At 33.4% G+C, this 15,931-nt stretch overlaps 1 protein-coding gene across 4 annotated transcripts in view; it reads right to left on the bottom strand.

The window, feature by feature from the left end:
• Window positions 1-15,931, bottom strand: part of LOC118188979 (gamma-aminobutyric acid receptor subunit beta-like) — a 122,527-nt gene that overhangs the window by 15,850 nt on the left and 90,746 nt on the right. For all 4 annotated transcript variants that reach the window (XM_035359514.2, XM_085808303.1, XM_035359508.2 and 1 more), the window contains exons 7-8: window positions 6,840-6,992; window positions 253-479 (exon numbers count right to left, since the gene is read on the bottom strand). In XM_035359514.2, coding sequence (XP_035215405.1) covers window positions 253-479; window positions 6,840-6,992 — 380 coding nt within the window. The remainder of the gene's footprint in view (window positions 1-252; window positions 480-6,839; window positions 6,993-15,931) is intronic.

Here is a 15,931-nt window from a genome sequence, read left to right as displayed (position 1 = left end):
AGCAATATTATATTTGAAAATAAACAGTACAAAAATAAAATAAAAATTGAATATTTGTTTAATATTGTTACAGGTTTTAAATCATCAACTGCATTTATATTTCACAAGACACAAAATTACAGACACACGTTCACAAACAATGAACTAATAAGATTACTCAAATGTGAAGTCTTAAATAAAATCATCAAGGAGGAAAATTTATAAAATATAAATTCTAATTTATAATGTAGAGAGAGAATTTCTTAATCTTACCATACAACCTTCAGGAGTTTTAGATTCCTTCAATTTTTTGGCTTTCTTCTTTGCTCTGTTAGATCCCCAGTAAGTATAATTGACTGCAGCATATTCAAGAAGCGCAGCAAATACAAACACAAAACACATAACAAGGTAAATATCAATTGCTTTCACATATGAAATTCTCGGAAGTGAGGATCTTACACCAGTACTTATAGTTGTCATGGTCAGCACAGTTGTTATACCTATGTAATTTAAAAAAAAAAAAAATTATTTTCCCTAAAGAAAGTATGAGATTATTATTTGCATTCAGTAATCTACATTGTATTGACATTAACTACCAGCCACTGTCAGGAAATTGCTTGACTGATGCTGCAAAGCACCAGATCTGCCTTTAGCCACTATCACAGCCTCTGACTTCCGAGGAAAACTTCAGATGCCTGCAGGTATTTTTTACAATTTCTGCTGCAGTGTGGTTAATAGTTCTGTGGCAGTGTTAAGACAGTTAGAACTAGCTCTCACCTAGCAATCTAGTAGGTTGGTTGGTTGCTAGATTTCTGGCATATAACCTTAAGGTTTATGATATGCCAAACATGGTTAAACTATTAAACAGAACAATATTCTAAAATCAACTTAAGTAATAACAGCTGACAATTAAGAAAGAACCAAAACAAAAATATAAAATCAACAAATATCAGATACTCATGAATGCTGATTAATTATGTGAAGGAGGAATTATGCAATTCACACGATGAATTCAAGTATAAAACCAGGTACAATCATGTAAAGTATATTAAGTTTAAAACCATATCAGACTAAGTAATAAAACCAAATTTATTTTAAATACTGAAATATATTAGAATTGAAGTTTTATTCGATTAAATGGTCAAGTGTCACCTGAAAACTATTCAACTGCTATAAATTTCAACAGTCCATTAAAATAACAGCATTCTACTAAAATAAGTTCCACCAACAGAATAGCATTAGAATTTAAGCAAAGGGGTCACTCTCATCGTTTAGAAGATATGAGTGAAGGAACAGTAGCTGATTCTAAAGGGAGTAAAAGGAAATTTCACTCTCTGCTTTTTAGTAAAATCCGAGTTTTCTACTCTAGGTTCCATGCTTTTTCTTGCATCTTCTTATGTAGTTGAATGTTTCAGAGTCATTGCCATTTCTTCAGGATCTGCTTGATAACAGTACTGATAGTTCGAAAAGGGACAAGCTCACTGGACAGCTCAACAGAAGTCTTTGTACTGATGTCTGCCAACTCATTATCTTTTATCCTTAGATGCCTGAGAAACCACCACTAAAGAATCTAATATGCATGGTTCCTTAAGCTTTTTTTTAGCTTTATATCTTTGCCAACAACTGGATTTTCAGTGCCAATACACATTTCTAAAACTTTTAACACACTAAACATGTCAAGGTATGTTATAAACTTCCTCTGAAATATGAAGGAAGGTGCAAAATATGTATCAGTTAAGTTAGATGTCATGACTGAACAAATGCCGAATGCAAACATCTGCCCTCTATATATGGTTGCCAATCACAAGGGATAACATGTGAATTCCATTCAACCCATCTGCACATATGAGACTACATGATAAATTCCATTCAACTCATCTGCACATATGAGACTGTAACAACTAGATTTAAGTATGTACTCTAAAAAAATTGTTATGATCCTGTTAGTACTTCTGGCACTAAAACAATGATAAACATTAAGAACCTACATGTGGGGATACTCCACAGGTAGGTTTGGTTTACCTGATTATAGCAAAGCACCCCTTGGCAGCTGGTCTGCACTTTGAAAGCAGGATTTCAAAATGTTTTACAGCTTGAGCATGTACATCCAACATGCAGTATTTCTTGATCAGGGAGTGAACCCTTACAGAGAAATAAGGCACCCAAGTTAGTCAACTAGGAAAATTTTGAACCTTGAAACATTTTCTTTAGTACATATGGAAGAAAAGTTAGCCTTTTTTTTTAACATTACTCCTAAAAACTTTATTTCAGATGTTAGGAATCAATGCACCTATTGCAGATGAAGCTCAAGCTCAGGATGGAGATTATGCTTGTTGCAAAATGCAAGTAATTTATCTGTTTCGGAAACATAAATCCATGAGTTTAAACATTTCTAGATCCCGTGAAAAGTGATCAGCAGCTGTCTCATTACATATCTCATATCTGCACCTTGATAAATTAGCTGGATGTCATCAACATACAATGACCCTGAGATGGCTGGAGGAAGTTCCTTTAGAAGAACTCATTTTTAAGCTGAAAAAAGTAACACTTGGTATACAGCCTCAAAAACATCTGGCTACACAGAACCAATTTCACCTAAAATACCCTAGGCTTTAAAAAATTTTATATGAATATTGTAAATTGCATGCAAGCCGACAACATGAAGATCATGCAAAATACTGTATCTCCATGCATCGCCATAAGCATCTTCCATGTCAAAAAACACAGAAATTAAATAGTTTCTTTTGACACAGGTTTTACAGTTGGAGGTTTCCAAAAGGAATTTTTTATTGATAGTCACTCTACATTTTATTGATAGTCACTCTACCTTTACAAAAACCACTCTAATACGGAGAGATAACATTCATGATCTCCAAGAACTGGACTAGGCAGCAGTTTACAATCTCTTCAAACAGCTGGCAAACACAACTTGTAAGAGCGATGGTCTGACAGTTGCAGGGATTCTTAGGACCTTTCAATGGCTTAGTTACAGGAGCTACAATCTATGCACTGGAAACTTTATGCACTTTCCAAACTTCACTGTAAAGAGCTAGAAGGGCAATCAATGACTTAAAGGAGAGATTATTCAGCATTTCAGAGCTCACACCATTATATCTATGTGTCTGTAACAAAGTTCTTGATAGTTTATAGCTTCACAAAGCTCTTGAAGAAGTAATATCATAATTATAAGGTTCCAAGTTGGAAGAACTCAATGTCACGGTAATTTTCTCACAGCCTAGTTTGGTAGAAAGAAATGCAAGAGGATAATTGCTGCCACTAGATGGCAGCAAAGGCCTCACCAAAGCTAGTCACAAATTCTTCTATAGTGCTAATCACTCAGCTACCTTACTTAAGGGGGGAAAATGAGTGGTCTTCATATATTCCACATGCTTTCCTGGCTCTTTCCCATACTCATTTAGTTGCTGTAAAGAATGTTATAAATGAGATATGATATCCATAAATCATATTTTTCTTGTTTTCCCTTTGGCTTTTTTTTTTTTTTAAGCAACAAGATTTGACAAAAAGGAGTACCTACAAAATGTTCCCCCCCCACACTTCTGCTTCCTAGCATACACAATTCCTCATTGGTTTTGAATACCTTGTTAGCTCTATTAATGTTATAGGTATAGAATTGTTATTAATGTTACAGGTATATATTAATTATCTGTTAATGTTACAGGTGCAGATTAACAGATTATAGCAGGCACTGCCATCACTGACAAGAACATAATTCACCACCACTTCTGCCAGCTCTACAATGGATGAGAAAAGTTCTGAGTCTACCCTATCGAACATGAAACAAATGCTTTATTCCTTCTCGTGCCAGAGATATAGAAAAGGGGAAAGAATCAAAACCATAAAAATTATCTCCCAATTTTTCTAAACTCAAGTTGCCAAATAAAAGATAAACTTGACAAATGTCAAAACTCATTATAAAAATTCACAAGTGACAGAGAAATGTCACCAAGTCGTTAAACAGCTTTGTTTCAGTTTTAATCAACTATTTAAAACTAGGCAGAAAAAGGAATCTTAGTTTGACAAATATTCTGAATAATTATCAGGGTTCATAGCCACATTTTAGTTAAACAAATAAGCACCTATAAGCACTTTTCAAGCACATTTTAAGGAAAAAATAAGCACCTGTCTGATTATACTATACACAACTGCATAACCTTAAAAGAAAAATTAGACTTGTAATTTAAAATATAAGCAATGCAATATTTATTAAGAAAACGAGCATTACCTCAACCATGGAAAACAATTAACTTTTTTTTTAGTTTTAAATGACAGTTCAATTTACAGAATTAGTTTACAATGAGAAGGAAAAAAAACTATGCAGAACTAAACTATATGATGAGTTAATGATGAAATTTCAGTTCAAAATATAGAAAATAAATAATAATAAGCCATATCAATTGTATTCGTTTGGCACCTAATAAAAAATACAATTTATTTTTCCACTCATATTAATATTTAAATAATTTAACTTAAATCAAAATTCTGAACAATTTCTAAATTTTCGTTGCATAAGTTTTTCCTTAACAAATATTCCAAGCAAAGTAATTTAAGTAAAAAAGAGGCACATTTCTGAAATCAGAAGACGGGAAATTGCTTCATGCAGTCTCCTTTAACAGTAAAAGCTTAACTAACCCGCATACTCGGAAACTGCCAAATATTCCGGATAGTAACTGGAAAAAGAGGAGTGGGGGGAGATAGTAGCCGTTCTTTAGATTTCTCAGCTAAATAAATGATTTTGACATTTCGATATGTGCATCATATAAAAACAGACCAACGGAACTGAGAAATATTCTACTTAGAAAGCACAGAAAAACTCTTTTTAAGTGTTCATAAACAAATCTCAGACAGAACATCAAAATTAATTATCTCTGCAAAATACCGCAAATGTTATTGCGCAATACGTGCGGCATAATTTTTCCACATGTGATATTACACAATTGGAATCAACAGCTGCCGGTATTCGGAGAATAAAGAACTAAATTAAGGAAAAGAAAGAGACTTACTAATTTGGGGTGTTTCTGATTCTAATTTTCAACAGACTGCATTAAATTTCCGGAATAGAATCAATCTTCGCTTAGGTTGGGTAGACCGCAAAAACTTTTAGTCCTATTCAATCCAGATTGGACAGTGTGGGGGGGGGAATCCGCTGCTTCAATATTAGAGATTTTGCGGAGAAAGTGGAGAACCTCCCAACATCCGTACTGTATAATGTATTGGGGGGGGAGCAATTATTTTGACTATTCGATTACCTTCCTTTCATTTAAACCATTCCGAATATTATTCCCTAGAAAGCTAATCTGTGTAAAAACACACCCATTTTTGGAAGTTTATCTATACTTCAGCAGTCACTGCAACTATATTATTATAAATATTCATGCATATACTCATAATATAAGCATAACGATCATAATAAACACGAATATGAACTGACCACGCGGAACGAGAATGCAAATTATTAAAATCTTGATAGAAATTCAAACGTGTGTAGTATTTGGGCGGGAGGAAAAGAATACCGAATGTAACGGAATTTTCTACCATTTTCGCAATTATTTGACCAATAGAACGACGTGCACCTGTCTGTACTCTCGCACGCACCATAAGTTATGGTAATGCAGAGAAAGGGGGGAAAAGCAATTTCCAGGAGTATGATTCACCATCTGACATTGCATATAAGGAAGAAAAGTTGTTTATTTAGTTTCGGCTTCGGTACGGGAAAAAAATGCACGTTCATTAAAAAAGAAGATTAAAAAAAGTACTAAAAGCAAAAAATAAGAACTAAAAACAAAAAAAAATAAGGGCTTTAAAGAAAAAGTAAGCACCTATAAGGACCTTTATATTTTATTTTTAAATATAAGGACTTATAAGCACTTGTAAGGACCGCTACTACGAACCCTGATTATTTATTGTGAGGGTGATCAAACAGACATCTTGATAGGTCAAATAATTTGCAGAAACATTATTAACAGTTCATAAATAAATTTTTGCATGTTCTTAATTAAAAAGCTGTGAAAATACTTATTTTTATGTTCTTCCCATTTTTTTATTAAAACAGTTAAATTGCACTGCTGCTTTGAAAAATATTTTTTCTCATTGTTTCATGTTATCAAAATAACTGTGGACAAACATGATCAAATTAAGTGGAACATACTGTCGTCAGCAATCAGGTTCACTTTAATTATCATTTGTTTATGTGCAGCAGTTTGCTTATTCAATCCAAGTATACACCTTTCAATGAATCAAAAAATGAAGGGGAACTTCGTGGCCATAGTTTCTAATGGAATTTATTGGACTGACTTCACTACATATCAAAGCCATGAATGTTCCCTAGTATCATTTTTTGGGGGCAGGGGCTTCCTTAGTTGGGATTGTGATGTTATAACGCCATCATTTTTCTATTTCACCTCTATCCCTTTTACTGTTGCATCTAGTACCAGAAACATGTCAACAATATTGTGGATAGAATGAAAGAATTAACGGAAACCAATAATCATGCAGTTTGAATCTCACTCAGTTCTTGTTGAAAACCTGTTTTGACAACTATTACTAATATACATTTCTACTAAACACAAGCAGTGATCAGTCATTAATGACAACACAATGTATATATAATATATAATATGATTCTAAAAACTATTTATTATGAAAATATCAAATTAATAAAAAGTAATATAGTTAACAGTTACAAATGTGTAAAACATATAATTAGAGTAATTTTAGAGCAATTTTAGAAGTGTCACATATTTTGAACAAAATTCAATGACCTAAAACAAAACACAAAGCAAGGATAATGCATTACATATATAATTACACTTAAGCTGGAGCATAAAAAAGAGAAAAATTACCTAATGCAACTCTTGCTGATGTAGCTTCATGATTGATCCAAAAAGATACCCACGATAGCATAACAATCAGGATGCAGGGTAAATATGTTTGAAAAATGAAATAGCCAATGTTTCTCTTTAATTCAAAGCTTAACGAAAGTCGCTGATAAGTGCCTAGATTTTAAAAAAATAACAAAATTTTAAAAAATTACAGGAAATATGTTGCACAAATTTTTATATTTTTAAGATACATTTAATTAGCCTTTCCAAGGTGATGTTTTTGGTGACAATGAAGATTCTAAATATGCTTGCATTATTTCTATGGTTACATTCAATATTTCATAATATTTTTATTTTAGACTGTCAAATTTAAAATGCATTTCCACCATTCTGACAACTCAAAAATCTGCAAAATATTGCAATGAATTAAAATACCTTTAAAAACCATTTTAGATTAGTACTAGTGTAACGGCAAGTATCGACATTTTATCATACTGTTACATTATTAATGTAAAATATAAAAACATGCAAAGATTTTTTTTTTTTTTCAAAATGGCAGGCACTCATCTACGCCGCCATCATCCACTCCTAAGGCCATATCAGTGGTCTCTTTATCATGGAGGCACCTAATAGGTGGGCCACCACTGCCTCCTATGAAGGGACAGACAATTTTTACATCCATGCCTTCTCTCGAATTCAAACCCAGGCCCTTCGGTATCACAGTCAGGCTCCCCTAACCACTATACCATCTGGGTGACCAAACATGCAAAGATTAAATGCATATAATATGTCAGTTAAAAATTTAGCCACAGATGACTACTAAAATTTTTAAATCTTGACTCTGTATCAAAAGACTTTTAACAGAAGACCACTATCTGTTTCAAAGACAAAGCATCTTATAATGTCTGTTTCGATAAAACGGCATCTGAATTCGGACCATTTTGAATAATCCTATACATAATTGTTATTTATAGACATTCAACCAAATCAAATCATTAGATAGTGTACCCTATAGCTCAGGGCTACAAATACTCTGCTTTTCATGGCTTACTGACATTCTGTTATTGTAAATTACTGCATATTAAAACACAAACTGCTAATGATTTGTCTTATATGAATGTGCTTATTTGAAGGTGCACATTCATTATTTATGTCTTATTTGAATATGCTTACCAAACTGTAATTCACATAAAGCCATTTCTTTATTCTTAGTGAATTATTGTTCTGACTAAAATCATTTCACACATACAGATAAAAACCTCAACAACACTGTATTTATCCACTCTTGGTGAGTCACAATTGAAGATAGACTGTATAACACAAAAAAGATCTATTAACATCGATAATAATATTAACAAATTTAGGTAATTTATCTTTTATAATTTCAGTTATCAATGCTCAAATTTTAGTATGACAACTCCAAAATTCTTTTGTCTGAAAGCAGTTACTGAAAATAATAAACAACTAGCTAGTACTCTCATTAATACTTCAGCTTTAGTCTGTGACCTTTTAAGTGATTAGACAATAGAAACCATGTGTAGTGCTCTATAGAAACTTGATAACTGAAATACTGGAGAGGTTACCTAAATTTGTTAACATTTTTATCATTAACTTAATTATCTCTTTTTGTTTTACACTTTCTAGTTTCAAATGTGACCTACCAACAGTGGATAAAGTGCTATTGAGTTTTAACCTGTGAAATTATTTTAGTCAGTTTAATTCACTAACAAATAAACAGCTCTGTATGAAGTACAGTTAGGTAGGCATACTTGTAAAAAACTAATCAGTAGCAGATTTACAGTGGCACCTGAATTAAAATGTAGTAAATGATAATTCATCACTACTTGGATTTGGTTGTCTGGGTTTCCTGCCTCTCCTTATCATTATTTTAAGTGGGGGGGAGGGTACATAGAATTATTATATTCTCCCATTCCTGCTCTCATCATGTAAATCAGGAGTTCTCAACCAGCGGTTCGTGTACCACTGGTTGAGAACTTTGAGAGTTTTAAGTGGTTGAGAGTTTTAAGTACGTGTACCACTGGTTCAGAACACGATTTATGTGATCTGATCGATCTGAGCTTATTCAAGAGTGGTGGTGGTGGTAGTAGTACTTTGTACTGGTGGTACTAAAGGTGTTCAATTTTTTTTAGATGGTACACGTTAGTCAAGAGGTTGAGAACCACTGATGTAAATAGTTTGAATCCTGAAAAGAGCACAGTTACCTTTTCATGTCTTAAAAAATTTGATTATTAACTACAACATTATACTTAGTAAGTAGTCTGGATTCTTTTACATTGTCTTTAAATTACCTCCAAAGTATTTTCTGGTGGTTTTATTTTTATTGCTCATTTTCATTTGCTAAAGCACGTCATCATGCCAACAGAAATTGTGACTAAAAATATGCAAAATCTAAGTGAAATGTGGTAATTCGCTCCTATAACTCGTCCACCTTTTCCTAAATCTGGCAACAGCAACAGCAGCGAGATACTTCTTCAAGCTGCGTGAGGAAATCGACAGACTTGCATTCCGATGAGGTTAGAACACGGTGATGGATACAACTGAACTATGCCGCTCGAAAGATGTAATTCCGTTTCATGACGAATCAAACTTTTTATCTTACTTCCTTTCACTTTGTACATACCATAATCATGTTTATTCTTTCATCATTAAATACCTTTAAGAATGTCACTGCCTTCCTCTATTTTAATCCTAACCTCATCCCACATGGGGGCTCGGCCCCTGGAACTCTTCCACCCTTTGAACTAACCACCCTAGACACCACTATATAACTATCAATGATGGAATACTTTGAAAACCTATGGAATAATATCGCAAGATTCCCGTTGTTGTGATTCGTCAGCACATAAGTACTTCTAATTTTATTTGATGAAGTAATACTAATGAGGAAGTAATATTCTTTCAAGTTATTATGAATATTTGATGACGCCTTTTTATGAAGTTTATTTGAAGAAGCGAAAGGCATTTGATTTTGATGAAAATTCATTTACTTTGGAATGATTATTACGTTGACGAATTAACACTTCCGTTTTCAAATTTGATGTTGATGATAATTAATTAAACAGCTTTGATGAAGTTTAATTGAATAAACTAAAGGTATTTGATTTTGATGGAAATACATTACTGACTATTTACAGAACTGTCATATATTAAAAAAGTTACTTTGAAGAATTACTTTCGTTTTCGAATTTGGTGCATAAATTTCTTATTTCTTGTGATGCCTATATTTTCCAAGAACTGTACAATATTATTTTAAGTTATTAATTTTTATATCATATCTTAACGTGAAATTCTATCTTTCATTCTTAACATAGTCTTATATGAAGATTTGTTTGGCGATATATTTTACCATTTGTTTGAATCATATGTTCACAATTTCATTTATGATTTTTGAGTGTTTCAACATCATAGTTATTGTGTAATATACTAAGAAGAATTAATATTATTTTGAAGAATATGAAAAATTTAAGAGTATATTTTGGTATACTAATTTCTGAAACCAGATAAATAATATTTGATGAAATCGAAACATATATATTTTGTGGAATTTCATATTTGGTAAAAACAAAACTGATAAATAATGGCTACACTTAACGATTATCCCAACATTGCACGGTCATTAAAAACTGCCAGTACCAAGCATATCAAGCTTTTTCATCGTTTAGTTTTTGGCTCAGATGGTGATCGGCAGAATCGTGCTAGGTTACGCAATTTTTCTGGTTTTCCCAAACCATTTAACTTTGAAGAAACGAAACAAAAAATTATAAAAGACTTTTCTCTCACAGATTTAATTGCCATATGTAGCATACTGCATTTAGAATTTTCCACCGATATTGAAAACTGTGACAAATAAACTGAATCAATTTGAACAAGCATGTGCTGATCAAGCAAACGAGAAAACACCTGCTAAAAGTGCAAAAATTCCCAAAGAACAGAAAAATAATCTAAGGAAACAACTTGTCTCTGACATTCCAGTTGAAGCTTTCAAGGCAAAAAAGAATGCTGAAATATTTGGAAGAACAATTACTGTTTAATACACTTTATCTGCTTCACACCCAAAGAAACACAAGAAGAGAGCCTGGAAGTATAAACGAAGAAAATTTAAATCGACTTCAAAGAAAATAACATTGCTGCCACAACATGATGATGACAAAGCTGCATTATGCATTGAAGCTCAACGGAACCTCCTCCATTTACAGCAAGCACATATACGACAGTATAAGAAATATCGCAAACCTGCCTGCAAATACAAACTTGGACACCAAATGCCAATCCAGCCTGAAATGAAACTTCCACTTCGACTTGAACTGAAACTTGGACTTAAACTTCGTCCCAAATTCTTCGGTCTTTATGAGACAGTTCATCCCTCTGATTATTACGAAGTACGAAAGATACGCCATGAAGACACCATTATGATGTCAACCTGTGCTAATAAGATGAACTAACATTCGCCAGGTGCACAAAGCTAACATTCGCCACCTGGACATTGATTTTTGTTTTTCACTTTCTCTGCTTTTTTTTTTTTTTTTTTCTTTCTTTTCAGATCATCCCCCAGGCGAGGACGCCCGGCAAGGCAGAATGGCCGTGTGGTAATTCGCTCCTATAACTCATCCGCCTTTTCCTAAATCTGGCAACAGCGACAGCAGCGAGATACTTCTTCAAGCTGCGTGAGGAAATCGACAGACTTGCATTCCGATGAGGTTAGAATACGGTGATGGATGCAACTGAACTATGCCGCTCGAAAGACGTAATTCCGTTTCATGACGAATCAAACTTTTTATCTTACTTCCTTTCACTTTGTACATACCATAATCATGTTTATTCTTTCATCATTAAATACCTTTAAAAATGTCACTGCCTTCCTCTATTTTAATCCTAACCTCATCCCACAGAAATATATAAAAACTCTTGCCAGATATTTGAATCCGCTATTAGTACAGCGTTCATAGCCACATTTTAGTTAAAAAAATAAGCACCTATAAGCACTTTTCAAGCACATTTTAAGAAAAAAAAATAAGCACCTGTCTAATTACATTATACACAACTGCATAACCTTAAAAATTAGACTTGTAATTTAAAATATGAGAAATGCAGTATTTATTAAGAGAGAATAAGCATTACCTCAACCATGGAAAATAATTACTTTTTTTTTTTTTTAATTTTAAACAACAGTTCAATTTACAGAACCAGTTTACAATGAGAGGGAAAAAAACTATGTAGAACTAAACTATATTACAAGATTCAATGATGAAATTTCAGTTCAAAATAGAGAAAATAAATAATAATAAGGCATATTTGTTGTATTCGCTTGGAACCTAATAATAAATACAATTCATTTTTCCACTCATATTGATATTTAAATAATTTAAATCTAAATTCTGAACATTTTCTAAATTTTCATTGTATATCAGTTTTCTCTTAACAGATATTGCAAGCAAAGTAATTTAAGTAAAAAAGAAGGAACATTTCTGAAATCAGAAGACAGAAATTTGCTTCATGCAGTCATCCTTTAACAGTAAAAGCTTAACTAACATGCATACTTGGATATAGGCGAATATTCGGACAGTCGAGCGTAACTTGAAAAAGTGGGGTAGACTGTAGCCGCTCTTTAGATTTTTCCACTAAATAAGTGCTTTTGACAATTCGATATGTGCATCATATAAAAATAAACCAATGAAACTGAAAAATATTCTGCTTAGCAAGCACAGTAAAACTCTTTTAAGTGTTCATAAAGAAATCTCAGATAGAACATCAAAATTAATTATCTCTGCAAAATATTGCAAACGTTAATGCGCAATACGTGCACCGTAATTCTTCCCTATGTGGTATTACGCAATTGGAATCAACAGCTGTCGGTATTGGGAGAATAAAGAAGTAAATAACTGGGGTGTGTTTCATTCTAATTACCAACCCAAGCGAAGAATGATTCTATTCCGCAAATTTAACACACGGCGTTAAATTTACGGAATAGAATCATTATTCGCTTGGGTTGGTAGACCACAGAACTTTTACTCCTATTCAATCCAGATTGGAAAGTGGCCAAAAAAAAAAGGGTCCGTTGCTTGTTTTGCAGCAAACTGTAACAGTTTCAATATTCGAAATTTTGCAGAGAAAGGGGAGAACCTCCCAATCTTCATACTGTATAATGTATTGGCCAAAAAAATGAAATTATTTTGACTATTCGATTACTTTCCCTTTATTTAAGCCATTCCGAATATTATTCCTTAGAAAGCTAATCTGTGTTAAAACACAACCATTTTTGGAAGTTTACTATACTTCAGCAGTTACTGCAATTATGTTATTACAGTCAAAAGTCGTTAATCCGGACTCGTTGGGACTTCGGTGATTCCGGATTATCGATTTTTCCGGATTATAGATCATCAGTTTAAATCTCATAAGATGGCATGCAGAAATTACAAAATTAAAATTTTGAAACCGTAATTTATGAAATAAAGAACAATTATGATCTAAAGGGTATCAAAATTTACAAAAAAAAGCTTGATATTTATTTGTTTACTTTATTAAACATTTCTTTCAATGTAAGTTGTTTAAGTTGCTTCGTTTTATGTGATAATACTTTCTCTTGAATTCTATAAACAGACATAATTTCTTGTTCAGTTACAAAGTTCCGCTGTTCAAGTCCCGTAATTGCTGTGCCGAGAATACCGACTAACTTGTCAATCGAAATTTTTTCATTTTCCCTAACCTCTCTGTCACCTTCTTGATATCTTTATCCATTTTTTGCAGCAATTCCATTTTTTGTTTGATGGACATCGAAACATACTTTCGTTTTGTAGATCCTTTGGGAGCTCCAGCATCGGAAATTCTATTTGACATAATCGAAAGTTCAAGTTTACTTTTATAACATTGCTCTTACAGTCTGCAAAAAATAATAAGCCGCATCCAATTCGAACATTAAGAAACAACGCAATCATCAACATTAACTGAAATAGATAATTTTAGCTTATACCATCAGTTATACATTAAACGCACACACGAAAATGTATTCTGCGCTTGCGCAAATGCAAATGTGCAGTCGTAAAGGTCTTACGCACACGCGTCAACGCGGCACATGCGCAGAAAGTTTTTAGCTTTGAGGTCCAGATTATAGATCATTACGGATTACGGGTGTCCGAATTAACGACTTTTGACTGTATAAACATTCATACATATGCTCATAATATAAGCATAACGATCATAATAAACACGAATATGAACTGACTAAGCGGAACGAGAATGCAAATTATTGAGATCTTGATTGAAATTCAAACGTGTGTAGTATTTGGGTGGGAGGAAAAGAATGCCGAATATAACGGAATTTTCTATTGCTTTCGCAATTCTTTGACCAATAGAACGACGGGCACCTGTCTGTACTCTTCGTGCACACCAAAGGTTATGTTAATGCAGAGAAAGGGGAAAAAGCTATTTCCGGGAGTATGATTCACCATCTGACATTCCACATTAGAAGAAAAGTTGTTTATTTAGTTTCGGCTTTAAAACGGGAAAAAATAGCGCGTTCATTAAAAAAAAAAAGCACTATACAAAAAATAAGCACTAGAAACAAAAAATAAGGGCTTTAAAGAAAAAGTAAGCACCTATAAGGGCCTTTATATTTTATTTTTAAATATAAGGACTTATAAGGACCATTACGAACCCTGTAGTACATTGTTCAGCAAATTACCGAAAAGCATGTTTGCAGATGACAATGCATACTTTTTTAAAACCATAGTGCTCTCTTTATTTCACAGCCTGACCTGGCAAACAGAAGACTTGATGCATTTTTTTTCCCCTCATCAGCTCCTACACCTCAATATACTCCAGTAACATACAAGGTTAGCAAGAAATAAGCTTCCCACTTCATAGGGATCTAGAATGCATTCTATTGGTCCAAATGAGATAAAACTCTAACTACACATAATTCAAATGATGCACCTGACATTTATTAAATACAAATTTTAGTACAAAAATCCACCATTAGGTGGTGATGTAGGACATAAAAACATATAATATGCTTTATAAATGTTTAATCTAAAAAGGTAGCATTATAACTTCTCAATATGTCTCCCTTCATGTTCAATAATGTGCTCTAATCGCAGAAGCGTATTTTCCACAGCTGACCTCAGTGAATCTGCCAGAATATCAAGAACATGGCAACGAATGCTGTCCCTCAGATTTGCCACAGATGCTGGCCTTTCATTGTAAATACTGTCCTTCAGTAAAACCCCATAACTAAAAGTCACAAGGGGGATATCTGGCAAACGAGGAGGCCATTGTGAGAAACTGCTGGCTGATCACCCATTCGTCTGTGAAATGCTGTCTTAGCAATTGCTGTACACGACGATCAATGTAAGGAGGTGCTGCATACTGCATCAAAATATCCTTAAGGCATCCATGCTGTAGAAGTTTTGTGATTACAAAATCCTTCAGAATATCACAAAACCATTGTCCTGCGATGGAACACGTTTGGATTATATTTGCAGTTATCTCTTCAAAAAAAAATTTACAGTCCACTAGTAAAGCCACACCATACTGTCATATTTTTAGGATGCAGGATTATTCCTGGAAAATGCAAGGGTTTTCTGCTGCACAATTTCGAAAAATAGGGGTGTTAACTTGCCTACTGAGACAAAACTGGGCTTCATCAGTCCACGGAATAGTCGTGACATCAACCACCATTAAAGCAAGGAAACGTTTTACGAAATTCCGAGTCCTCATCCTGCAATAATGCACAGGCTTCATTTTATACGGATCAAAATTCAAAATCCACTGTAAGATTTTTTGCACAGTGAAATATGGCATATCTAGTACATGGGAAAAAACTGGTGCACACACACACACTGCCGTCTGACGAGTGACTGCTGGCTTCAACGACAGCAGTAGCAACATTTTTTATATGCTAGAAGAGTGGGTTTGCTTTCGTCCTCTACCTGGAAGAATGCCAAGTTGCCAGGTTGTTGTGGGAGTTTCTGAAGTTGGAAACTTATTTCTTGCTAAACTTGTATAAGGGTGGATCCAAAAAAAAAAAGGTTACAAGGGTAATAAAAAATTATTTGGTCACAATAGATAGAAAATGCAAAAGGAAATTAAGAGGCATA

Source organism: Stegodyphus dumicola, chromosome X1 (genome assembly GCF_044657685.1).
Source record: "Stegodyphus dumicola isolate Sdum_Otavi_A_Nest chromosome X1, ASM4465768v1".
Lineage (NCBI taxonomy): Eukaryota > Metazoa > Arthropoda > Arachnida > Araneae > Eresidae > Stegodyphus > Stegodyphus dumicola.
The sequence above is the reverse complement of the archived record's forward strand: the minus strand, read 5'-3'. Positions and strand labels throughout refer to the sequence as shown.